This window comes from Manacus candei, unplaced genomic scaffold (genome assembly GCF_025592945.1).
Source record: "Manacus candei isolate 608988 ecotype Guabito, Panama unplaced genomic scaffold, ASM2559294v1 h1tg000010l, whole genome shotgun sequence".
Taxonomy (NCBI): Eukaryota; Metazoa; Chordata; class Aves; order Passeriformes; family Pipridae; genus Manacus; species Manacus candei.
In genome coordinates this window covers 647,061-674,516 of record NW_026138058.1, presented here as the reverse complement: position 1 = coordinate 674,516, position 27,456 = coordinate 647,061, and the positions used below count along the sequence as shown (strand labels likewise).

Below are 27,456 nucleotides of genomic sequence, written 5' to 3'. Positions count from 1 at the left end.
GTGAAAACTGCAGATCTGTATAATTGGCACCAGTGGTGTAACCAGAGCAGGCGGACAAGCCTATGTTTTTCTCTGTCCCATGCACACCTTTTTGCATCCGTGCTTCTAGGCTGCATTCCTTGCTCTGTTTCCTTTCCAGAGCCTATGGAAGCTGGCTTGGCTTCCCTCACGCTGCTTCATCAGTTCCCACATGCTAACTGTCTCAATTTTGGCTCTTCCTACCTTGCATTGTGAGCCACGGAAATATAAATGGACAGAGGAGCCAATTTCGGGCTGCTTTCCAGAGAAGGTGTCAGCAGACCTGAAACCAGCTGAATTTCAGTTAAAACTCTCCATTTCAGTGGTATGGAACTGGAGTCTCATTTTTGAGATCTCATTTTGACCATCAGCAAATCCCATCCTGTCAAGGCCAGGACAAGCTGCCTTCCCCTGCTCCTGAAGCCTGGTGTCTGGGGAGGCTCTTCTCCACCACACTGGTGGAGGGACCGAGCCTTGGACCAGGAGTCAGTGGGGCTTTATCCAAGCTTGGGCTTTTGGGTCCTTGGGCCACCATAGCCCTTTTTGTGGGCACCATCTCTGGCTGAGCACACACAGGGTCCAGCCTCCCTTTTGGCTGTGGCAAGGCCCTGCAGATCCAACGGCTGCCACCGTGTGCTGAGCCATACTTGAAACTAAAACAGAGAATAGGTTTTCCTGCCCTGTGAAAATATTCAATATTTTTACTTTGTTCAGGTCTGTTTCCTATTAAAAACAAACAAACAAACAAAAACCCCCACCCAAACCCCCCAGATCTGAAGAAATTTTAACAATTGAAATTACTAAACAAGGTAAAACTGGCCCAGAGCAGTGTGCACTTCTTGGTTTTGTTTGAGACACATTTTGTATCTGTCTTCAGTACATTACATTTTACATAGAAAAGTAATCCTAAACTTCAAAATGAGATCTGAAATTTTTTTTAAAGGAAAATCAAATATTCTAGCATCTTCAGAACTTTTCACATAAACTCTCAGTTTAAGAGTTAAAATGCACAGATGAACAGCTCTCTACTTGCATAATCCAGGGTTCCACCCTTCAAATTTTCTGGGGGCGTTTCTGTCTCTAATGTAAAGGTTTCATTTAAAAATATCCTTGCTTTATACAGTAGTATAAAGGTGAACCTGAAGTCTGTGGCTTTATACAGTAGTATAAAGGTGAACCTGAAGTCTGTGGTCTGCTACCTCCTCCTCACTGTGTGCCTGAAGATGCTCTGTTGTGCCTGTTTGTCCCCTCCTTTCAGAGGCACTGTGCTCCTCGTTGACAGAGGTGTTCCCAGGGTTTAGACATGCAGGAGCAGTGCAGAGACAAGCACCTGTGTGGGATTTGTGGGCTATGCCAGGCAGACCCAGCTCCCCAGAGGACCCTCTCCTGCAGGGTGCTGCTCCAGCCGCAACCATGTGCCCCATGCTGCTTATGACCTGTTGCTCGTCTTCTGTTCTCCAGGCAAGTGTGAGAGGGGAAGGGCCCCACAAAAGGGATTCAACAGATCCAGACCACCATGTATCTTCCCATAAAATCTCATCATCCTCGTACTCACCTCCATCTGCCCTCCCTTCCTCTCTGTGCCCCCTGATAGATGAAACACCAGAGATGGGATTGTGGTAGTGTGTATCTGGAGTGTAGTGAGATGCTCTCTATCATTCTGTCATGCATCCCCACACTTTCCCACATCCCTACACTTTCCCACATCCCTCCACACATGGAGCTGGGCACTGGAGACCTAGCCAAGCCAAGCCTGGCTCCACCCTGACCACTAGTGGCCCTACTAGCCCCATGCTGGTGTTGACAAAGGGAAACTTTGTGAGGCATGAAGGTGTTGCTTATCATGGGCCAGGGAAAGATTCCGTTATGCTGATGCATTTTAATGTGTGGCCAATTGTCAGCCACACAAGACTTAGGGTAGGGGTGGGTCCTTACAGAGTTGTTGTCAGAGTATCTTTCCCTACTCCTCACACAGGTATCCCCTCCAATACAGTGTGAATGTGTGCGTTGAATGAAGGGGTCAAGCTGGGGAATTCTAACCTCGCATGTGTTATGGGAGGGTGAAGAGAACCAGGGGGACTTTAAAGATCAAGGTGGATAATGGTGCAGCTCAGCTCAACTCTGCAGAAAAAACTTCATTCTAGCAACCCTAAAAAGTATGTGAGAAGCAGGACTGTTGAGTTGTTCCTGGAGTGCAAGAGCTCTGTGGCTGCACGGAAGAAGGGAACGGAATTTTATGCAGCAGCAGCCAAAGGAGATTGTCCAGAAGAGAAGGTGGCAAGCGCAGAGCACTCTAGCTCCAGGACTCCTGCTTAGAAATCACAGAGATTTCTAAGCAGAGAAAACATGGGAGTATTTGTCTGTACTTCTCCACTGCATTATTGCTTTGCTAGAAAGCATTGTTCTTCCTTCCTTTCTCTTTTCCTTGCCCTGCCTCTTTTTTGAAAGTGAAGTTGTGTCAATGGGAAGAGTAGCAGACACACTTGCTCCAAAGGGCAGCTTTGGACATCTGCTGCTGCCTTGCAGATGATGAGAAAAATAGACCCACATCTGCAGTCTCTGTTTCAGTGCAGTGTGCTTAATATAAATTTTATGGCTTTGATAGCAGATTACAGTGCCACTGTCATGAGCACTTGCAGCCCCAGTCACAGTGGACACTGTGCATTTCAATACCTCCTGCACTAATCTTTCCCCCACTGCTCACACTCCTTGGCTGCTAATTTCACGCAGGCCCTTAAACATGATGGATAATTGTGTTCTGCTTATCAATGTTTAATTTAAGGGCTGTTCCATCTGACCTGGGTGCCCTTTGCAAGAGCTGTGCCTCATTATTGATTTCATGGTCATACCTGTGACATTACCTGCTTTGTAGGAAGTAGACTTTGACATTCCTGTGAGGCTTTGGCAGCCAGAGCTAATTGTCAGAAGAATAATCGAGTCAGCAAAATCATTACAGGTGATCTGTGTGTTACCACTGTTTTATCTGCCTCTAATTAGGTGCAGGAGAGGTAACTCATCACAGTAAGCACACTGCACTGGGTTTGATGTCCACAAATAGAGCAAGATGACCACAGGAGGGGAGTTATTCATTAACAGCAGCAATTCAGTGTGTTGGGGTCCTGCGCTGGTGACATCTCCTTTCCCAGTAGAATGGGGTGAGATGCCATCCTGTAGGCATTGGTGGTACGCAAAGTCTGAGCCACTTTTGGTCATATGCCCAGTGGCTCTGGACCCAAGGCAGTAATGACTGAGGTGCTGTTGTGCTCGGTGTAGAGCAGTGATTTGTACGCAATAAAACCAGGTAGTTTTTTTGAGACATGATTGTCTCTGGTTCCAGTGCTCCACTGCCCTGTGCCACTTAACTGGGCACATCATGGGTGACACATACTAGTCCCCAGGTGGTAAGGGGCTCAGGAGCCAGTTGACTGAACTCATCAGGTCCTTTTCCTGATAACAGAATTGTACGTTTGACCAAAACCTTTTCTTTAGGATAACAGTTGGAACTGGGCAAGAGAAGAGCTTTTGTAAGTGGAAGCTGGATTTTTCAAAGTTATAGTCAGTTCTGATAATGGGTATAACTGAGATAGGCTGGAAATTTGGGCTTACTGCACAGACATGAAGTGGCTCCCCAAAAACGTCTCTGCCAATTACTTGTTTTTGGTTTTTTGAATGTTAAGTGATGGCATGCCTGGCTATAGCATTCCACAGCTGCCTCATGTCTGGGGTAGCCGGTGCCCAGTGTGGCAGGGAGGCTGCTGCTTCCACCAATAAAGAGAGCAACATGTTCAGGCTCCTAGGGGCAGCGGTCCCCAGGGGTCCTGGCAGCAGACCAGCACCAATACAGGTCCCTTTCTTTGCCACTGACATTTGCAGGCACCTGACTAAGGCTGTGCCATGTGACAGGGCCAGGAACAAGAGCTCAGGATGGGTGCCATCCTCCTCCCATCACAATATGGGGTCTTAGAGACCATGTGAGGCATTTCAGAGGGAGCACAACCTAAAGCCAAGTTCATCCAGCTGGGTGGCCTTTTGGAAGAAGTTTATCCATTTTGCTGATGCCCTGCAGCAGCCATTCTGTAGCATGCCTGCATGAAGGCAGTGTCAGGATTCCTCTCATGCAGAGACTGCTGGGCAAAGGGCTGTAGAACTGCAGAGTGGGATGGCACTGGAAGCACCTGCTCAGCTTCTTGCATGATCCTGTGGGCTGATGTGGCAGCATCTCTTCATTTCCAGCTTTCTTAGTGCAAACCTGCATTTCTAAAATTGTTTTCTGGAAAGACATGAAGAGCAGCCTGTGTGTTGAGCCACGGGGCGGTGGGGGGGGAACTCTGCTCTGTGCTGCTCAGCAGGTCTGGGGCAGGATATGCTTTTGGCAGGGGTGGAGAGGGTGTGGCAGCCTGGGATGGAACCTGGGGAGATGCTGGTCTCTGCTCCTGGAGCACCTTTGTGCTGGGTGCAACGTAAGGTACATGATACCTTGGGTGGTTTCAGATGGAGAGTGTGTGCTGCCTTGGGTGGCTGTTTCAGATGGACTGATGCCTTGTGGTGATACTTGCAATGACAGTGGGAACACAGGGGGATTCACCAGCATCACTGGACTGACTTTCCCAACATTGCTGACTTGTTGATGTGGAACCTCTGACTCTGGAGAGGGGAGGCTACCCTAGTAACCCAGAGCACTGCCTCATTCCTGATCATGCTCCTGAGCTGGTGGCAACTGTATACCTGCTATGAGCATGGAGTGGCAGGTGAAGTGTTGGCTTCCCTTGATGCAGACCATGGTGCATCTCCGAGAGCAAAATCAGCAGCCCCACCGTTGCAGAGGGTGTCTCTGAGACAGCAGTAAAGGGGCTTTGTAAGCCCCCTCCCACCACCTGAACCCCCTACATTTTCTGATGTATCCTTCGCTGTAATTAATTACGTGTCCAGTGGGCTCATTTCTTTCATATACCGCCAATCTGTTAGATAAAGGGAAAAAAAATGCTTTAGTGCCCTGTGGTATTGAAAGTGAAGGGTTTTCACTCTGTCAGGGTAATGAATTCTGCACGGGTTTGAAGCACCTGAGCTTGGGGAAGTCCTTGTGTCATGTTTCTGGGAATGACAACCCCCAGTGGTTAATTACTGCCATGGATGAGAGCTGAGCTGATAGCAAAATGAGATAATTTCATTACTAGTTAAATTTGAAGTTAATTGGATTCACGTTTACACAGAATAGTGTACAAAGACACACTTGGAAATGCTCTTTGCCACCTTTTTATTTTTTTTAAAGGTAGATAAACTGAGGAATACTTCTAAACTGCTCCCACTTTTTTTTTTTTTCACTGCAGTTTGGACACAGCAGAATCCTTTGCTGTCACAGGCTGCTCTCTGTTCCAGCTTGTCCTGCAATGGGAACATTTGCTGATGCTCAAGCACTGCTTGCCACATCTGCTCAGGGGGTGATGCTAAGCTCTTCTAAAGCTAGTGGCAAAATTTCACTTATGGAAGAAAATTACTTATTTGCACTTTCTTTACTAAATGATAGTTTGCTCTCATTGTGAGTGCTGCCAGTTCCTGGTGAGTGGAGAGACGGACATTTGTTGACTATCTTCTGTTTACAGAGCCAAGTCCATTGACATGTGGCTTTACCATCCAGTCCCCTAGACTGTTGATATTGTTATTATTCAGTATTGTCATATTCTGGTTTTTGGAGTAATGTGGGATGAATTCTGGCAAGGACATGCCTAAGGCTGGAAATGATGTGCAACTTGTTGGCCTTGTGCAGTGAGCCCATGGTGGCCTGTGTATGTGCAGGAGTGTTTGTAGCAGAGGCATTTACTCCACTGCCCCCAGCAGTAATCCGTCGCTGGTGTTCTCCCTAACACATTTTCCCTCTGGGGGAGAATGAGAGATGGGTCAGCACTGCCTTGCTGATGAGCCCATTGGAGGTGCTCACCAGTGATGCGAAAGAGCTTGATGAGGTGGTCTGGAAGAGGCGGCAGGGTGAAGAAGATGGCAGGGTCCTGGCTGCATGAGCACCAGAGCTGCTGTGTGCTCTCTCTATCGTGGAGGTGTGCCAGTCTCAGGTCAGCAAGTACCACTGAAGGTACTGGTACTGCTGGGGCTACCAGCTTCTCAATGGGGAGGCCACTCCGGGCAAGGCTCAGCAAGATATTTTGGTAGTTGGTGCTTAATAGTGTTGTCAGAGGCTGTTGGAAAGAGGTTGGTGCTTATCTTGGAAAATCCTGTTCTCTGCTCCATTTGAGCCTCTCTGTAGGCTGGACCTGCCACCTGATTTGCTCTGTCCTGCACAACACCAGCCCAGTGAGGCAAGGGGGCAGCTCTGCCCCATCTCCAACTTTAGGCATCCAAAATAACCTCCAAAAAGTTTAGAATAAAAACATTTAGGAGCAAGTGTGTCTTGAAGGACCTTGCTCTCTATGTCTGTGTGCCCCACTGGTAAAATGTAGGTGTTCCGTTCCTCTTGGCTGTTTTGCCTGAATGGATAGGGCAGGAACAGAACACCTTGGGACAGAGACTACTTCTTACTCTCTCTTTGTGCCTGGTGGATTAGTGTTTTTCTCTTAAATCAATTATTTCAGTGCAATTGAAGCTTGACAATATTGGGGAAAAATCTCATAGAATGACAGAATATGATGAGTTGGAAGGGAGCCACAAGGATCATAGAGTCTGACCCTTAACCTTGTGCAGGACCATCCCCAAGAGTCACACCATGTGCCTGAGACTACTGTCCAAATGAATCTTGAACTCTGTCAGGCTTGGTGCTGTGACCACTTCAATGTTCCAGTACCCAACCACGCTCTGGGTGAAAAATCAGAGGGTGCTGGGTACTGGAATAGATGGGATGTTCCAACCTTTTTTTTGGGGGGGGGGGTACATTGGATGCAATAGACAGGGCGAGGTGGGATTGAGCACTTGCAGCTATGCCATTGGTCACCTTTGGCCAGCCCCCCAAGGCACTGCCTGAGCCCTGGCTGTGGGGAAAGATTTGTCGGCTGATGACAGAACATTTAATTTGGAAATGGGATGTAGTGGAAACCAGCCAAACCTGTGGAATACACTGTAAGTGGTGTTTCCTTGATTCACTAAAGACCAGAGGTCTTACTCTTCATGCTGTAACCAGCTGTGGTTGCATTGCTCGGTGCCCTTGATAATGATGCTAACTGTGCTGATTGTGACAGTGGCTTTGGAGAAAGTGGAAAATTTGTAGTATTTCAAAATATTGAAATAAATTGCAAGTTTTTCTTATTAGCTGTTAGAAAGTGAGGAGTGGGGAGTAGTCAGTGTGGAGCAGTTCAGGAAGGAGAGCTCACTCACAGGCCAAGGCACCTTTGGGACAAGAGGCGTCATGCCATCGTGCAGCAACACCACACTGCTGAGGAAGGGAAGAGCCACGGTGTCACTCCTGAGTCTATGGAGGGTTCCTGGATGACAGCAGTCAGGCTGTGAGGTGTTTGTCTGCATTAGGGACAGTCCTTAACTGAGTCCCTGCCAGCACTGGGTCTGAACTTACCTTCTGTGACTTGATTTAAGTAGATAGCAGATACTTTTGTCTTCTCCAGGCTGCAGAGATGACACAATCAGAATTTAATTTTATGTTGGAGAGAAGGAAGCAGGGCAGTGATGAGGGGAGAACATTTTAATCTGAAAGAGCCATTTTCTCTCTGCATTGAATAATTAGAATTCATGATGCCATTCCATGAGGGATCCGACTTCTCCATAGAACTGGAGAGCAAATTAATCAATTGTTTTGAAACTTAAATTCTTTCAGAATGTGAATGCACCATAAATATTCTGTAGGAAGGGCCTGAGAGAAACAGTGTGCATCCCAGTTTGTGGATGCAGAGTGCTTAGTAAAGTTGGGGCATGCGCTGAGAGATCACTGCAGCGATGCTAGAGTTTTGGCACAGACCCCTTTATCAGAGGGCAGGGGGGAAATGGCCTTCCTGGCCATGGCCCAGGGACTGTAAGCTGCAATTTGCAATAACTCACGTACTTTTCTCTTATCAAAGGACGTCTCATTTCTTTGAAAGATATAGGAAAAAAAGAAAGATTTTTAAGTTTATTTTTAGATCAGCTCAAAATGAAATTGTGGCTCAAAATTGCTACCAATCTAAAAAGTTTAAAAAAAAGGTTTTGGCTTTTGGGAAAACATTCAGTTTCAACCTCTTCAAGCTCCACAGACTTGAAAAAAGTTCACTGACATAAAAACAAGTGCCTGCGGAAAGCAGTGTGAAAACCAGAATCTGTGCATTTCTTCTTGTCAGTGGTGGTAAAATCAACAAAACCACATTACTTTTCTTCCTGATCCAACATGCTACATTTTGATGAAGGAACCTGCACTCACTGTGATTTTTGCCCAACTTATGGGCTGTTTTCAGCCACCAGGATCTTGGAGCTAGGTGGAGCCAGAGTGGTTCCTGACCTGTAGAGGCTGAAACAGCAGGGGTTCATCCTTTGGGCCAAGAGCTGCCTGCATGCAGGGTCCCTTGCCTGAGGTGCACACTCGGATTTTCAGAGCTCAGCACCCATGCAGTGTCTCTGGTCCTGAACTATGGTTTGGCTGTGAGGGTCGTCTCGTTCCCCTCATCCTTGGAGGAGCCACTCAGCAATCCTAGAGGCCCTGGAAGTGCAGGGGTGGTGGACTGATGGGACAGGTCCCCATACGAGAGTGACGCCCTGAGCAACTTGTGTGATACTCACACTGGGAAGGGATTGCAGGGCCTGCATCCAACTGCTGGCCCAGCTGTGATGCTGCAGGTTTAATGCTACCAGGCACCTGAGTGTGTCTTGAAGGCCACTAATCTCTGGGTAAGTGGTCTGCTCAAGGATGCTGTGGGAGTCCAGAAGACCATGAGTGAGCTCCAGGAGTCCCTCTGGGACAAGGAATGGATCCTACCTGGTGAGATCACGGAGCATCAGTTTCTAATGGAGGGTCACTTTTGGCTACTGCCATTGCCAGTTTCCCTGAAATTCCACCGTGGCAGCCTGAAGAGATGGTGACTATCCAGTGACTATCATATGGGACCAGGATCCAGGCAGGATTGAGGCGTCACTTCTGCGGTGCTGCGCGAGCCATACTGTGTTTATTCTGCCCACAGTGCCATGTGCCGTGAGGTACTGGGAGCTGTTTCTGGGAGGGCAGGAAGGAAGACAGGCCCAGGGGCAGAGGGAGATGGAGAACACCTCCACTGCTTGTTTTTGTGGGGTTATTTCTATGGAAGACCTGCGGGTACTTGATTAAAAAAATCATGTTTCTGCAGCTTAAGGAAAGAACATTGCATAAGGCTGTGTTTGGGAATCTGACTCTTCTTCTGGCACCACAGCAAGCTGTATTTTAAACCACTTTCCTGTCTTAAGGTCTTGTGTTTGTCCTTTTTTTTTTTTAACTGCTTTAATGAGTGGCATCCTCCATTGTATTTAGATAGCAAACATCCTTAGCCTGTGCACTGTGATTTTCTAGAGAGTTTTCTGAGAAAGTGTCTTTAAGATCAGTGTTATTTACCATTTCACTGTTTCTGACTTTACAAATCTAAGCTTTGGAGGAATTTGGGAATAGGGGCAAGCAGCCAGAGTTCAATCGGGTGCATTAGTCTCCCTGCAGAGCTCTGCTCTTCCCCTTCCCGTCTCTCACTTCATTGGAGCTTTGTGGCAGCTTATAGAGAAAAGAAAACTGTGCCTGCCCTCCCTGCCAGCCTGGAAATCCCATGCTGGTCCTCACAGAGTCGTGATGACAAATGCATGGCTGTGTTCTGGGTGCTTGGGGAGATGTAAAACCATGTCCGCTTGCCGCAATGCTCACGTGGTGATTTGTTGGTTTGATTCCTCAGGTCGCGAGCTGGCAAGCACAACCCTCCCAGGATACCCTCCTCATGTCCCTCCTGCTGGACAGGGCAGCTACTCCACTCCAGCGCTGACAGGAATGGTGCCTGGTGAGTCTTCAGAAGAGGGAGGGGAAGAAAAAATAAAAGGAAAGAAAATAGCATTTCAGGATGGAGGCTTTCTGTGGATGTTCTGTGCTGAGGAGAGCATGAAGCAGAAGCCACAATGCTGAAAGGGAAAGGGGCTGTGGAGTGTTCCTGAGTAAAGCAGGACCAGGCTCCCTAGCACAGGAGGTCATGCAGCCTGCAGAGTGCCAAAGTAAGCCATTGGCACTGGGATACTGAAGGAGCTTCCAGCCTCCCTTCTGTGGACCATGAAGATTGTCCCATGTTGGGCCATGCCAGGCTCTTCCCATCTGATTCAGGCTTTGCTCTAACCCACCTGTTTTCTCCCAGCACACTGTGTCCCTCTCTGCTGCCTCAGAGGTGAGGTCACTGACCCCGGGGGCTGGATGTGTCTCAACATTCTTGTGTGCAAACTCGAGTCCTGGGGACACTGAGTTGTTCCCAGGACACCGTATTTTTGTAATTTCCTTCCCCTTTTGGAACCTTACAGTGAGAAATGCAGGTGGCATGAGCCAGCTGGTGGCCACTGCTTGCCTGTATGGCATCAGGAAGGGGGGTTGTGCAGGTATCTGGGGTGGGCACAGCAGGATCTGCAGGTTGGTCACATCGTTGGTGTCACCCAGCTGCAGATCTGTGCACAATCTAAAATAGGATGGTGACATCCAGGGCTGGCAGCAAGCAATGATTGGGACACAGCAGTGGGAGTACTTGCTCTTTTGTCTTTTCTGGGGAGTTACCAGCTGTTTGGGAGCAGCTGCCAGGGTGGGATGGTGAAGCTGCAGGACGTGGGGCTTGGTGGTGCTCAGCCCGAGGAGTGTGCTTTGGTGATGTAGAGTCATCTGAGCTGATTTTCCCAGCTAATAGATTTTATTTTTAACTACATATAGGCTTCTGTGACCCATTATATTGAATAACTGCACTGTTCCTCTCACTGGTTCCTTTAATAACAACCTTCTGCTCCAGCTAGTGTGAAGGTCAGCTGCAATTCCTGTAGGTTCTCCATCTCATTTAAGTGAGAATTTGCTAACTAGCATTCAAAATGCCTTCTCAATTCTTCTTTGACTTCTGTCCTTTGCAGGATCACTCTCAGAACCTTGCTAGAGAAAACACTGCAGTCCCCAAGGGGCTGATGGTAAGGCAGGTGACAGACCCGGTCTGGTGCCACTGGCACATCCCTACTTGTTCCAAAATGGCCAAATTGCCATGACCGAGCATGGGCACATGCTTGTTGTGCCAGCTCTCAGGGATTCATCTCACGACTTGTGTCTGCCTTGTACTCATTTTTGGAGCCTCTGCTAGAAATCTCCTTCCTTGATAAGATTTTTAATCATAAGCCATGAATTTCTGCTCATAATTAAGCAATTGTGTGAGTTAAGTGCTTAGAGACATGGGAGAAACATATACATCATAAGACATAGGCAGTGTTTTGTTGCATGCTTGTTGCTGCTGCCATTGCTTCTGCTGCTGTGAGTAAACCTGGCCCTCAGCACACTGCAGGTGTTCATCTCCCACTTTCTGGTGTCTATAGCTGCCTGTGGGGTAGGGGAGACCCTCTGGCTTCTGCTTCAGCTGGAGACAGCATTTGCAAGCTGTGTGGATTCAGCTTTGTACTCAGTGCTTATCTCTTCACCAGCTGCCACACTGCTCATCCCAACAGGAGCAGTGTTGTCCCCTGCCAGACCCAGGTCCTTCCCTGTCTCTCATACAGGCAAGAATGCACATAGGAGCCTGTCTCTGCTGCATCTCCGTGCCTTGTTCAAACACGTGCTCTACGATTTCACATCTCCTTTCTCCCTTTCCTGCAAAACCAGGGACTTGCATATCAACACGGAATTTCCATTTCTATGTGGCTTGTGAATATCTGCCATGGCAGACAATAAACCATTCAAATACTTTTCTCTAAAGGAATCAAAAAAAAAACACATGGCTTTGATTTCAGCCCAGAGCTTTAGCTTTAGGAACTGAGAGCTAGCATGATTCGAGGCTCCCATGAATGCGTTCTCTCTGAAGGTCACTGGTCCTTCTCCCTTCTCCTGCCTTTTGATGGCTGTCACCCTTTAGAGGTGACTGGAAAGGAGCTCTCCCAGCACCCCATAGTGCTCTGATGTCTCAGGGCACAAGTGAAATGCCACGGTGAGGACAGATGGGCAGATAGGTGGGTAAACTACTGGCTGGGTGGTCAAGCTTGGAGATGTTGCAAGTGTCACATTCCAGCTGGGTGCTGGTGCCAGGCATGGAACTGCAGTGCTTGGCCGGTGATATGTCTGGGTTAGCACCTTCATCTACAACCAGGAAAGAACACAGTTTGTCAGGTGTTCAGATGATGCCAAATGGTGTGATGCCACCAGTAGGCTCCAGAGCAGAGCGGTAACATGGAGGCACTGTATTTGTGCTTAATTAGATGCTGCTATTTTTGGTCTGTGTTTTGGCCCAGCCACCTTTGAGAGTCTGTTCTTTTCCTGCCAAATTATGTGAAAACAAGCACTGATAAATGAGAACTCCGTCCTTGAAGGAAGCATTTTGTATAAACTGAAATAATTTGGGACCTCACTATTGGCCAATGGCCCTCCAAGGGCATTTGAAGAAGAAAGTGAAGAGGAGTGTGATGAAGTAAGCCCCCAGGCTAATTTAGAAAAGACCCCCTGAGGCACAGCACGTAGGTGCAGGCAAATTCCAGTGTACACACGCATGCGTAAAAGGGGCACCACTGACATAACGGGGGGAGGGACCAAAGGCCTCTGGCTGGGCGGTGCTGGCCACACCTGCCCAGGTAGATGTCATAGGTTAATTGTATAAAAAGTAGAGAGCTCTTGCTGGGAGTGGATTCAAACTCCCCAGGGAGGACAATGTTACCTCTGCAGGGCCGCCCGCCATCCTGTGAGCCTGCCAACACTCCGGGCATGCAGCCTATGCTATGGGGAATTCTGCGGTCGGTAAGACAACCTCATAAATAATGCCTGAGTGAGTGAGGGGTTGTCCTGGGGGCTTGTTTCCCTTCTCTTTCCTGTCTCTTGGCTTCTTGTTTTGTTGGCTGCTTCTTTGTAATAAATATTGTTTTGTTGAACTTTCAACGGTGTACTGGTTTCAGTTTCGGCAATCTCCCTGCTACAGTCACCAAGGCAGACTGGGGATGTGTGAAACTTAGCAAGGGCAAACAAAAAATCTTGCACAGAGGAAAGCAGCACTTTGCAACAAAAAGGGCTGAGGACTGTTTGGCTGCTGAAGGGACTCCAGGCACGCAGCAGACTGGAAGCTGAGCATTGGTTTGCCATGTGCACTGGCGGTGCTCACGGCAACAGCATTCTGGGTAAGAGCTGGAGGGAAGGAATTATCCCCCTCATTTGGAATTTGTAGACTCACAATGAGAACAGTTCTGTTTTGGGCCCCCCAGTACAAAAAACAATGGACCCAAGTCAGAACAAGCAATATGCAAACTGGGTATGAGAAAAATCTCCAAACTTTTCCCCCAAGAGGTCTCTCAGAGGGGCTGTGCAGTCTCCATCCTTGAGGGTTTCAAGGCCAGCCTGGGTGAAGCCCTGAGCCTTCTGGCCTGGTCTTACTGCTGATCCCGCTGTGAGAAGGGTCTTGAGACTACCTGAAGACTCTTCCATCCTGAAAAGCCCTGTTATCCTATTACTCAAAGTTTTGATTAAGGCACTACTGGAAATGTGCTGCAGAAATTTGTATGCTTCTGCCTGATGCTGTGAGCACAGTTGTAGTCAATAAGCTGTTAACAGGGAAAGAACAGGTCCCTCTCTGGAAAAGAAGTGATGCCAACAGTCCATGCAGATGAGACAACTCTGCTCTAGACCCCAGTCACCATTAAAAGACAGAGCCATGAATCTCCCTTTGAGGCCAGAGGGAGCCCTGTGGACAGCTTTCCTGTCACAAGGAAGGTCTTAATGTCTACACAAGGGACCAGGAGAAATCACATTCTGTGTTCCTCTCCCAGTCCATGACTATGGTCTCACCCTTCAGCAGCCTCCAGTGTTGCCTGCTTCCAGCCCTTGGCGTGGTATCCTACCTACTTTGTGTGGCATCATTCATGGGAAGCCACAGGGTCCCAGGAACAACCACCAACCACACCTGGGGCAGGGGACACAGCAGCGCCTGCAGCAGCTTGCACAGAGTGAACACTTCTTTTTAGCCCTCATTGTCTGGTGTCTGATGCCTTGAAGAATGAGAGTTTATATTCCTTGTAAATGCTCATTTTGTCTAGTGCATCTCTCTGTATATTCTCATCTGATTAGAGCTTTAATCGACTGTTGATTCCTCCTAGATTTGTGCCCACCTGAGGGCACAGGATCCCACAGGTTATTGAGATGCTCTATGCAGAAATTATCCCCAATAATTTGGTACTGTTGTTACTATTTGTTCACACCATGACTGTGCCCGTAATGTGCTGTCACTTTGGAAATATGGAGCAGTGTTTTCCCAGCAGCCTTTCCTTTGTCTCTGGAGAAGAGCAAGCAGGAGCAAACTCTTCTCCATCCCATCCTGTACTTGCAGCCTGGAGCATGGTACCATCCGGCTGTGCTTGATCTGTTCCAAAGAGGCAGTCCCAGGGCTGTTTGCCTCTTCAGATGGAGACAGTGCTCTCTTCTGCTTGCAGCTGTTGCTCCCTCTGTTCTCTTGACTCCCTCACATATGGGTTTGGGAGCAGAGCATCAGCTGGCTGGGAGCACACAGTGGGAAATGCAAGATTTGCAGGAATTTTACTCCCTGGCCTATGTGAGTGACTCAGAGCCCTTTCCTGAGGTGAAGTGTTTGAAAAGAGGGGCAGCTGCTGGAGTGGCCATTGACTGGTCACAGAGAGCACACTTTTACCATATTTCTCTCACCTCTGGGAGGCTGGACCTTCTCTCCAGCTTTGCTCCTCCTCGACATGGGCTCTGCAGCTGGCAGGGACCAGTGCTGCTTGCCTGGGATCTTTTCTTGGTCCTCTGTTGCTTCACACACAACCAGCCTGTTTCCAGTACTGGGTCGGGTCTGTCTTCACAGACCACTACTTGTGCCTGTGGGTCTATTCCTGAGAGGTATCTGAAGGTTTGTGTCCTCTCATGTGTGGGGCAGATGGTGGTCATCAGCAAGGGGACAGAAGGGAAGACAGGAGGAGTGGTGCTGGAGCTACAGCATGCATGCCTGCTCCGATGACTATTCCAGGAGCTGTGTCTCTTTTGGGTCCTAATGGGACTGGGGCAGAGTGGCTTGCAGCAGTTTCATTGCTAAGACAGGGCTTGAACAAACTATGCCTGTATCCAGTTGCAGCATGTGCATGCCCTCATCATCATGCTCCTGATGCTGCAGCTGAGTTGGACAAAGGTCATATTTAAGTAGCCATAATAATTCACTGAAATACTTACTCCCATTCTTGTGTTAAAAGTTCTGGGACAGCAGAGCCTGCTGCCCTTCTGTTTCTCATTCCCATTCCCTCATCCCATCTCCAGGGTTGGAACCCCCAATCTGCCACCCCTTCTCCCCTCCCTGGGGCTGCCGTTCACCCCATCCCCTCCTCTCCTGCTGGGCCCTGCATGCCCAGTGACAGGAAAGGGTAGACTGTCCGGAATAGTGATGCTGAAAATATAGTCATTATTGGGACTCTCGAAACCCAGATGTCCTTTCTGAGCAGCGGTAATTTGTTTTTAATGAAAAACCATGCAGTGACCCTGAACAAATGAATTTCCTTTATAAGAAGTCTATGTGCAATTACCTGACTAAAGGGATCTGAAAACAGTGACATTCAAAACTGGGCTTTGAAAAGAAAGGTATAAAAAATAGCAACGTTGTCATTAGCAGTCTTTTATCTGGAGAAGGTGCTCATTCTTATGTGTGAAGGGGAAGGAGAAGATGTTGTGAAACAAAATACATGGTTTTCAAACATATTTTTTAATTGTGGCTGGCAGGTATTGATGCAGAGGAACAGTGAGGTTGTGTGACCTCTTCCTGTTGGGGCTGTTTCTCACACCTGAGCCTGCAGGGGATAGCACCCTCCCTCAGTTCACTGGCATCTAGCCTGCAGCAAGGGGCACAGGGGGCCAGAATGCCAGCCTCGTGTTATGGAGGGTTCAGGAGGCAGCCTGTTCAGATGTGGGACTATCAGGATCCAATCTGTAGTTATTGGTGGGGTTTGGTCCCCCCTACCATGCTGAAGACTTTATTGATAGTTATTTCATGTGTTTGTGTTTTTTATTCGGGCTCTACCTTTGCCTAAGTTTTGCAATAGTGTGTTGTAATCTCCTGACGTGGCAGTAAAAGAGAGGCAGCTGAGAGGTAAAATGCCTAAAACCAGGGGCAGAGAAAGCAAATTGCAGTATGTCATAGGACATTGGTGAACCAGGTCCTCCTCTTACCTACAGCATAATACTGAAACTGCTTGGTTATTTGGACAGTGACACTGTTGTGGCCAGTCAGCATGACTGACAGCCAGTCAGACCCTTTATGCTAGAAGGACCTAAAGCAAATGAGGAATAAACCTTAACAATTCTTTAGTGAAGCAGAAAGTTTGCAAGTTACCTCCTCAGAACCTGGAGGTCCCAAGTTTGCCATCTGCTTCATGCTGCTGTTGTGGTGGGGATGATATCTCTGATTGGGTTTAACGGCACTTGTGCTGACATTGCCACTTCTGGCAGCTCAAATAGCTCAAACCCAAACATCCCCCACTGTGCCTCAAAACCACCTTCACGCTCTGCAGATGCACACAAAAGCACCCAAAGCTTCACCACCACCACCAGAAGAGCTGCTACCAAAGGACAGAAGTACTGACATCTGGCCTTCTCTGGTTAAGCAAATTTTCTGTGTTTTCCCCCCAAGTTTGGGGCTGCCCCACCCTTCCGTAGTCTTAGAAGACAAATCCTGGAGAAATTTCATTACATATGATGTAGCATATGATGTGCCGTCACAAATATCTTGGGGCAATTCCAGATTGCAAATCAGCTGACAAATGATTCCCCTAATTAATAATGAAGCAGTTAAGTAAATGGTATGCATTTATCCACTGCTCGTGTACATTTTGAATGAGGGTCTGCCGGCATCTTGGAAGCCTGGAGAAACATTTTGGTTTTCTTCTCTCAGGAATGTAATTACCATGCTTGCACAGAATATAGATAAAATTTATATTGTTTTCAATATGATGTTGTCAGATATTATTTCATTGAATTGATTTAGAAATTATACTGGAGAGGACAAGAAGGTGAAATGCTGGAAAACCAACAGCCTTTGGATCTGCTGATCCACCTTTCCCTTGCAGAGCTGAGCCTCACCAGGAGTCAGTTAGGCTCTCTGCTCTTTATCCCAGCTGATGATGTGGTCCCCAGTGCTCCATGTATGGCAAAGCTGGACCCCTCTGCTCTGCCGGCTCCCTCTGCTCTGTCCCTAATTTCTGCCTCCTGTCGAGGTAATATACTCTGCATATCTAAACATAAGTAAGCAAGGCGAAGTGTGTATAAACAAAGGGGTCTGTATTTAGGAGTGAGGAGGAGGAGAGAAAACATATTGTATTGCTCCACTCTTTGGAAATTTCTATGCATTAGTAATAACAAAATTACCATAATTTGCTCGTTAACGCAGCTAGATCAGTCAAGCATTGTTCCAAACATGCAGAGGCTGCCTCTCGCTCTAGGTCTGCCAGTGAGTTAAGCACGGTGGAAATTAGCATGCAAATAGCCCTAATTCGGCCGAGCTGTCAGATCCGCATTCAGCTGCTTGTTCCCTTTGAAATCCTTGACAGAAGCGGCTCAGGCAAGCCCACCCTCCAGTAGATCCAGCCAGAAGAGGTACCGAGGGGGCACCTCCTGAGTGACAGTTTGGCTACCTTCAGTCAAATGCATCCATCGTGTCAGCCGGCAGCAGCGACACTGAGGGCTGTGGGGTGGAGGGCAGCTTCCAGCCAGACCTCCATGCTGAAACTGTCCCGTCCCCACTCTGGAATGACGGCAGGGTTTGGGGCTCCGGCAGCCGAACGATGCTGCCCTTGAGATAGGGTAGTGTACTGCTCAGATACCAGTGTTCAAGTTAAGCTGCTGTTTGGGTCGGAATGTGTTGATGTTGGCAACATAACCTCAGCCAAACTAGGAGTGTTGATTCTGAAGCTCATGGCACATCGTTGCAGAGGATGTTGCTCTAGGCAGAGCTGGGATGCTGCCTGTCACCGTGGCTGCCCGTGGCCCCTACGGATAGGAAAACATGGAGGGAGGCACCAAGTTGATGGCACAGGGCTCTGTACTGCATCCCCAAAAGGGAACTGTGGGACCATTCCAGCTCTGAGGTACCCACAGAGAGATGCTGGCGGCAACTGAGAACCCAGGATATTCCCTGTTAATGATCATTCAGTGTTATGGATCTGATGTGCTGCCCAACTTTAAGCAATACTGGTGATTATAAAAGCAACAGTGGGAATTTTAAAAGCCTTTTGTTGCTGGGTTTCTTTGTTTATTTTGGGTTTTGTTTGTTTATTTTGGTTTGGGGGGGGGGTATGTTAGTAGCCATTTTTCTGTCCCCTGCAAGACAGTAGTTCTGAGACCTGTAATGCTGGAGCTATAACAGACTGCCCCAAAACAACCAGAGACAGAAATTTAAATATGAGGTACTTGTAGGTGACATGTTAAAAGCTCATTTATTGCATTTCCTGTGTAGGACCTGCTAAAGGGTCTCTTTGGCAGAGTTTGTCCTACACAGGGTCAGTTCGTCCCTATCCAAGCTGTCTTAGGACCTCCTCTGGGTGCTAAAGACGCTCCCCCTGTATGCAGGGGCTGCAGGGGCACTGCCAAACTCCTCTGGAAAGGTAGAAGAAGGTAACCCTTTACAGAGGATTTCCTAACAGATCATTGTTCTCCCAGCTCTCAAAGCTAGCAGTGACAGCAACTGTCTGGGTGATCCACCCCCAACGTAGAAGCTTGGTATCCAGCCAGGATATGGCATGCCAGGGCTGAGGCACATTGCTGCGTCCTCTGCCCTACCTGAGCCCACTCCTTTTGGCTGGGTATGTGTCATTATGGACAGCTATCTTGTAGTGGAAATACAATAAGGGAAAGCAGGAAAAGCTAATTGTAATTAGAAAGTCATGAGGTGTAAATTAGTTCTGATTCTGGAAAGTTATGTTTTGTGTTAGTGAAGCAGAACTATGAGGGTGGTGAGGCACTGGCACAGGTTGCCCAAAGAAGTTGTTGTGGCTCCATCCCCAAATGTGTCCCAGACCATGCTGGACAGGGCTTGGAGCAACCTGGTGTAGTGGAACATGTCACTGCCCATGTCAGGGGATTGTGACTATATGAGCTTTAAGGTTCTGTCCAACCCAAACCATTCTGTGAACCTATGATTCAGGTGCCCAGTGTCCTGGGCCACACACAGGCCTTGTCTCTGAAAGGGGAAGGTGCAATTAGAGTTGACCTGGATTGTTTTGTACTTGTAGGGCTGAACTCAAACCACTTGCACATGGTGCGGTTTCTCAGACCAGAGAAAGAGCCATGTGAGAACACACAAAATGCTTTATCATTTCTGAACATTTGTTTTTTCATGTTTGTGTCGCCTTGTGTTTTGTCAGCACCCAGAGTTTAAAAAAATTGGAGATTACAAAAGTGTTCTGGTTGAAAATGCCAAGTTTTTGGAGCTTTGAGCCTTGTGAAGTGCTGAGCATCTGTCAAGGCGGCCAGCAGTGGCTCAGGCACTGAAGCACCTAACATGTGTGGGGGGGTGTGAGAGCCAGACCCAGCCACCAGAATCAGGCAGGCAGTTTCCTGACAAACTGTGTTTTTGAGATCCTCTAAGTAAGCAGACTGGAAAGCACTTAATGGCCTGCAGGAGTGTGGCATGGCTGCTGTTTCTCTGCCACACCATGCCTTGCCACCCCAGGGTGGTAGCTGGTAACAGTGATGGGAGAGCAGAGCCTTTTGTGTTCCCATCATATCTGAGCTCGACAGGCAAACTGCCCGGTGCTTCCTTGTGTGCTGGTGGATGGGAGGTGGTTTCTTTCCTCCTAGGTGTTAGACCCTGGCTAGCCCACCTCATGTGAAGCCTTGTGGCACGGGGTCTTCTCATGTGCCATCCCCAGCCTGGAGTTCTGTGTGCACTGAGAGATGTGCCTGGTTCTGAGTTCCATTTTGGCCCAGCTTTGAGCACTTTCCAAGCTGTCCTGCAATAAGCTGGATGTCTCCTGCTTCTAGCACTTGTGTTGCCAAGGGAAAGCTGGAGACTGAGGCCTGCAACCAGGCATCTCATGCTCCCTGCACACTCATGTCTATCATGGCAGGATGACCCCCTGTCATGGGGGGCTTTGCAACCATTCTTCTGCAGAGCGTTGTCTATGAATTCAGGTTTTTTGTAATTTGCTGAACTTGTTTTCCAAGAATGTAGGTGTGATTTCTGTGTAATTGTTGCTGAAGGGGATTTGCTTGCAGTTAGGACTGTTTGAACATAGAACATCAGCCCTGTGTTAATCTGCAGTGCTCAGAACTGATGTCTATGGCACAAATTGAAATGAAATACTTTGAGAATAAAGTATTCTCTTTCCAGGAGTTTCTGGACCCATTGAGACTTTATCAAAATGAGAGGAAGTGCTTAGACGTTACAATAGATTGCAATGTGATGCAATGTAGTGTGATCAGTGCAAAAGAAACAAAATGGAGTAACAGAAAGAAAGCCAAATTAAGAGAGAACTTTTAATCAAAATGGCATGCTGTAGTAAAAATGAAAGAAGGTATTTCCACGGACACAGTTTAAAGCAGAGGCTGGCAAGCTGTAGGAAGCAGTGTACATGTTAGAAAACTCCTGTGTGTTCAGCTGTGTGGGGAAGGTGTGAATCCCTGGAGAGGGGGATGCAGGTGGTAAGAGTCTGAGGACGTGTCTCTTGCTTGTGGGCTGCGTGGCTGAGTCAGGAGAAGAGGGACAACCTGCATGGGGAATTGAGAAGTCTCCAAAAAGAAGGATGTGGTCACTTATTTCTAGCAGCAAATATGGCACTGGAGCGCTTCAACTAAGAATAAGTCATCTGTCTCCTGTGGCCACAGTAAGTTTGGGATTAGGCTCTGCACTGACTGCAGAGTCAGCTGGGAAATTTAAATGTCACCTCCTCAGTTCCTACATAAGAAGACTGTAATGGGTTTGTTATCCTCCTTGAGAAGGAAAATGGAAATAGGATAGGTCATTTGATGTGTGTTCTGCCAATAAGATATTCCATACCATGTTATACCAGCTTGGATATGTAACAGATGGGAAGAAAGTGAGCTCTCTCTTCTCTTCTGGGTACTGAGCGGGGTGGTTCGGGCGGTTCCTTTGGAGGGAGAAGATCATCGGTTGTGGGAAGTATCATTATTTTTAGTTCTTCTCTGTATGCATATTGCTTATAGTGTTTTCCATCTCCGTGTGAATATAAAACTATCTTTCTTGGTAAGCCCTGGGTTTTAAATTTTTTTTCCCGTCTCCCCTTTGGGAGGGGAGATCTGTGCAGCCTCGGTAGACACCTGGCATTCAGCCGAAGTAAGCAGCTACATATTTGGTGCCGAAACCCAGGAAGACTGCCAAGGGAAGATTGTTTATATAAACAACTGCCTCACTTATCTGTTTGTTTTGCTAACCCGGAACATATAACAAAAACATGGCAATTTGCCCAGTTTCAGTGGTTATCCCTGTAATTTTACTAACAGTTTTGATAAGGTGTAGAACTTACCCCTTAAGAGACCTAGAAGGGGATAAAATCAAATTTTTTCCCCTTCTTAATTTCGACCTAGAGGGTCTGGTAATGAAAGCGCCTGTGATCCTTACTAACCCTTACCTGAGTTGTCTGGCTATATTACTGCTTATAACCAACGCTCTTAAAACATTATGGGGAATGAGGAAGGTAGTATCTTTTTTGTTGCCTTGTGTTAGGACAAAACCAACTTTGAGAGAGAATTTCCTGGGATGTTCTCTAAAGGGGCCAGTTCCTGGGTTGCAAGGGACGTGGATGAATTTAGACAGGTTCTTAGGGCGTCTAACACCCCCTGTTGCTTGGGACTTCACACCAGAACAAGTATTCAATCCTAACAAACTGACATGTCGTTTAATGAAAGAATGCCTTGCCTACCCCCATCAAAACCAGCAACTTCTCACCCTGTACTGAGGCCTGACCTGTGCCTATCGAGCTGCTGTTCAATGCTTTAAAAAGACTGTGGCTGAGACAGGGACCCAAACTGCGATATCTGAAGTCAAAGACTAAAAGCAGCACTTTTTGTCCTGACTTGATATCCGTTCAGCGGCAGATGCATTAAATCCTGTCAGTCTCAGATGTTTTGCTCCATCAGTGTTTCGTCGCAGAATAAATAATTGCCAGGTAAACACAGATGTTTTACTCACATGGAGGGGTGTGCATGGACTCTGTGGTGGGACAGGCAGTGCCCAGGTGGGAGAAGGGCTGCTTGCTGTGTCAGTGGAAGGTGTGGGCACAGGGTGTTGGTGCTACTCCATCTTTTTGTCCTACCAGTCTCCTTCAGCATGAAGGAGCTGCCTCAGCCCAGACTGTCTTGTCTTTGATTCTTGCATATTTACTAAAGTCAGGAAACATAATGCCAGGAGTCAGTGAGGAGCCTGGTCCCATAGAGTTGTGCACAGGGTTGTTGGCAGCTATGAGTCCCCTGGGGCATGTGCCACAACAACCACAGTGTCCTCAAACATCAGCTTGCTATGCATCATCTCTTCTCCACCTGTGTATTCTCTTCCTTGGCAAAATTTTTGGCTGATTCAGCTGGATCAAACCAGGCTAGCATCTGCATATATTACTTGAAACTGGCTTAGATTACAAAGCATTTGCCAGCAGAGTCTGTTGTGCCAGAGGACTGAGCTGCCCCACCCCAGAAGCTGACCTGAGGTCAGCTGACGTGTTTTCACTCTGCGTTAAAAGGATGACTGTGATGTGGATGTGGTGTAGAACCAAAGCACTGTTGTGAAAATCAAGTGAGAAATTATCTGTCTTCTGTCACTCAGGCATTCATTTGCATTATCTTTGGCATCAGAAAGAAAAACTGACATCTCTGCTGGGGACCTGTATCTGTATTTCAGAGTTTGTACAAGCTATCCACAATGGCAGAGTGGGGATAGCAGACCCTGCTGATGTGCTAAAGCCCCAGTCCAGGGGTGGATGAAGACTCCAGTCCAGTTGAAAGCCTGGTCTTGCAGACAGAAGGGCTGAGATGCTGAGATTTTCTGTGGCTCAGCTGGCAGAGCTCATCCATGCAGGGGGTTTACACAAGCATGAGAGAGTTTTCCATCCATTGAAGGTCTGCCACCTCCATGGAAAGGGCAGCGCCTGGCCCTCGCCCAGTGCAGCCACAGCTGCTGGCCAAGTCTCAGCTGAACCGTGGCTAGCCCATGGCGTGGTCTGACATGGTCACCAGGGACTGAGGCACCAGTGGAGGGCCTGAGAATATGCTGGTGTGGGAGGATGCTCCCTCAGCCACGCAGATGCTTTCCTGCCCCTGTTCACATACCTGCATTTGCACAGAATTGAGAACAGCCTTCATTTTGGCAGCAAAATGCATTTATCAAGCTACCAAAATGCTTAATTTCCAGACTTTATAATTTTCACACTCTATGTTATAATGGCTCATAACATTTCATCTGCTCCTGCTACTACTTAAATTACTTGTGTAATTCCTGGAATTAACCATACATTACAGTGTCATTATAAAGGCTGGAATTATAGAAAAGGCTCAAGTCAGGATGGAGCATGGAGTGGAATGATTTAATCTGAACCAAGCACAGTATTTCTGCTGCATAATTTGGAGAATTTCATCCCACAAGATACTTCTTGGGACTTATTACACCAGTTTGGGATGAAACCATATTGCAGAGCTTGATATATTCTGTGACACAGCTGTTTTCCCTCTCATTCCACCTGCCTACCAAGCTAGTCAGTCTGGAGCAAAGAAGGTGAAATGCCCTGGTGCCTGCCCTGGTGTGCCATGGGACTACATATGTGCAGGTCTGGAGAGCCTGGGCACACAGGCATGGAAAGATGTCCTGCATGGATGCATCCCCTGTGCTGCTTGTCCACTCCATGACCTTGTCCACCCTGTGCTGCTCATCCACCACATGCCCCTCATCTCCTCTGTGGCTCTCATCTACTCTGCCCCCTTGTCCACTCTGTACCCCTCATCCTCCCCGTGCCCCTCACCCACTTTATGCCACTCACCTGTACTGGGCACAGGGTGCGCTGGGGCTTTGCTGGCAACACCACAGACCGGGCCTGGGGAGAGCCAGGCTGGGGTGAGCAGCTGCTGCAACTGAACAGAGCATCAGCGTGTTCCTGACCAGCATAGGGCAGCACCAGTGTTGAGGCTCTGCATATGGCAAATGAGGTTTGCTTATCTTGGTACCACTGCTGGCAGTGCAGCTTCTTGCTTCTGGGTCTACCTGGGGTCCCAAGAGTCTGCATGCTGGTGGCTGGTGGAGAGGGCAGAGGACTCTGCAGGGGCAGCTCGGAGAGGGAAGGAGTGAACTCGTCATTGTCATTAATTGCAATGCTATCTTCTGTGTAGATGAGTTGAGCAGATATCCTCCAGATACAAGGAGATAAATCTCTCCTAATGCAGTTTCAGTATGGTTGCTCTGTGGCACCACCTACCTTTGTTGTGTTAAAGTTAAATACCTTTGTGTACTAAAGTTTAAAGTGCATAGCTAAAAACTATGTGCTTGCAGTAATTGCGGATCTAAATCTTTTTGTCATCCTGCAAAGACTAGGTGAGATATTTCATAAATATGTCAGAAGCAGCATTAAAATTTTATGGCAGGCAGCACGGGTCGAGAATACTACAGTGACTTCTCAGCAAGGTACGTCCACCTTAACCCACAACTCATTAGTCATTGATGGGATTTTGTGCCTTGTAGCTTCTTGGAAATGAGATAGTATTAAAAAAATCTGCATGTTACTGTTTTCTTAAAAAATGACAGCCTATCCAGAACCATTAAAATAGTACCTCTTTGAGCAGGTGCTAGGTAATGTAAAGATAAAATAGAGTGAAAGAGTGGCCAATCTGTGTGGTGATAAAATTATATACAATATTCATTAGAAGTCTTGATGGGACTGGAAACTTTGGAGAGATGCTCTCTGAATGTGACAAGTGCTTTCCAAGCACGACTGTGATAAACTTCTCCTTGACTGATGTGCAGGAACAATTAGCCAATGTAGGGGCTAATTTCACTTTGAAATCACATGTGTGCAAATTTGGGTAATGGCTGAACCTTGGCTGTTCATTTAAGACTTAATCAATGACTGCAAGACATGACAGACATGAATTGGCTGTGCTTTTGGCCAGTGTGAGTATATGAGGGGTCATAGAGGATTATAAGTTATCTATTTATCCACTTACAGTGGATTTGCCAGATGATTTACAAGCCTACATGTGTAAGGAGCATGCACATACCTGTGTGTCTATGTTGGCAGGTCTCTATGAGTGTGTGTCTGTCCCTGTGTGTGGGGTGTGTTTCTGCACATGCATCCTTGGTGCTTCTGGGATTTGTTTGCTGCTGGTGCTGCAGTCCCTGACATCCCAGGAAAAGACTCATCGGTTCCCTCTCCAGTGGCTCCCTATGCAATACCTTGCCAGTTAAGGGAGCAGACCTGGGTTTTGCCCCCAGCATCGCACTGGCACCCAGGCTGTGAAGGTATCTGTTGGTAACCGAACATGAAGTGTATAGTTTTATATGTTTATTTTTTATATATATATGTATGTAGCTTCTTGAGGAAAAAAAAGGGTTGTTCGTCCTGCTTTTAGGAGAGAAGAGAGCTTTAACAAACAAAAGGTCTTTCCCTGTTTGTTCAGGTTTGTTTGAGAAGGGTGTTGCCGGTGCCGAAGCAGAGTGTTGCTTACATCACTGGCCCTGGTAATTAACAGTTACTGCCACATTTTTTCACTCTTCTTCCAATGCGCAGGGCAGAATGCTGTCTTATTAATCATACTACCTTATTAGTGGCACTACCTAGGATCCTTTGAGTGCCAGTGTCTCAGGGTTGACCTGATGGTTACAGCATATCGCAGCTCCAGAGGCCCTGTCTTGGCTAGAGGTGGATGAAATTTTTGACACTGTTCTGTCATATTGTCTTTAAACAGTATAGATAGAGAGCTTAGTGCTCTAAGAACTCACTGTCAGGCTTTTTTTTTTTTTTTTTTTCATTTGAGATCAACAAGTGAAGGTTTTGTGCTGTGCAAGGAAAGTTTTACTTGAAAATCATTGGTGAGGGCTGTTCTTTTGCCAAAATCTGTTGCTTTACATTCCATTCTCAAAAAAACCCCAACAAACAAAAGGGTGGGGGCAGGATATTAATTGTATAGAAAACATTTCCCCTTTTCCATTTTTTAGTGCTTTATTCACTTTTTTCCTCTCAGAATAGATACATTGCTGCATACAATATCAAGTCAGCATGCTTCCATTGACTGAGAGGGGCTTCCCATTTTGATGGGAAGGTCTCAAGTATGTTGAAAAGCAGCTTCTCTTTTTTGAAACTGCTTGTTGAAGAGGTTTTCCAAAATGGCGTTTTTAGTCTCCTTGGGAAATATTTCTTTTCCATTAAAGCTCCTTCCCACCACAACTCATGCCAGGTCCAGCGCCACTGGAGCTCAGGGAACTCAGAGCGGGGCTATGTCCTGTTGTGGTGGGGGTGGTTCGTGCACTGCATGCGAGAGTGGGCACGAGGAACACATGGACACCTGAAATGGCTGTATGGCCCTCCCGAGCTGCTGTGTCCTTTCAGGATGATCTGGCTGCAGCATCCATTACCACATGTTGGACCTGTCATGCAGCCTGGTACAATTTCTGGTAATCCAATCTTCAGGAAATTCTCCCAGCCTGCCTTTCAAAGACTGGCCTATGAATCCCATGGGCTTGTCCTGGATTTTAGCTGGTTATCACCCTGAGTGTCTTCATTGAGACAAATCGGGTAGATCATGGCACACTTTTGCTATATATAATGTATTTTCCTGCTCAGTTTCTTCCCAGGAGGAACGTAGTTTCTGAAATATGTGCTTCATTACAGTAGGGCTGTAGTTTGGTAATTTTTCCCATTTTTTTGCATTTCTGTTTTTTGTAGCATGTAGACTGCTTGGTCTCAAGCAGACAGGTTAACAGCCAAGTGTGCTTGGTCTGCAGAGCAGAAAGCGGAGTGATCCATTTCCTTCCTGCTGTGGGACTTCTGGACAAAGAATAGGCAAGGGACCAGGAGGAGACCTGGTAGATGACTGATGGTTAGCCTGTGGCATGCCCTGGATCACTTGTCCCCCAGCTTAAATACAGCTGATATTTACAAATTAGAGCAGTATAAATCACTGATCCTGCTGTTTGCTAATGAAAGTTGAAACTGGAAGAAAGTCCAAGATTCAATCAAAACAAAAACCAACAATAAAAATTATTTTGGATTTTTCTTCAAAGGTACAACAGTTTGTTTTCCAGTTGAGACTTTTGGATAGGTTTTCTTTTCTTAGCCTCACTGCACTCAATTTGAAAACTTAGCATCTCTCTGAATTTAAAA

The 27,456-nt window shown here is 47.3% G+C and overlaps 1 protein-coding gene across 3 annotated transcripts in view; it reads left to right on the top strand.

Annotated features, from left to right (window-relative positions):
* The window catches only part of PAX5 (paired box 5), a 124,623-nt gene that overhangs the window by 80,948 nt on the left and 16,219 nt on the right, over positions 1–27,456 (top strand). For 2 of the 3 annotated variants that reach the window (XM_051777532.1, XM_051777531.1), the window contains one exon: positions 9,849–9,950. In XM_051777532.1, coding sequence (XP_051633492.1) covers positions 9,849–9,950 — 102 coding nt within the window. Of the gene's footprint in view, positions 1–9,848; positions 9,951–12,826; positions 13,064–27,456 lie in introns of those variants that run through there. The other variant, XM_051777533.1, reaches the window with a different exon arrangement.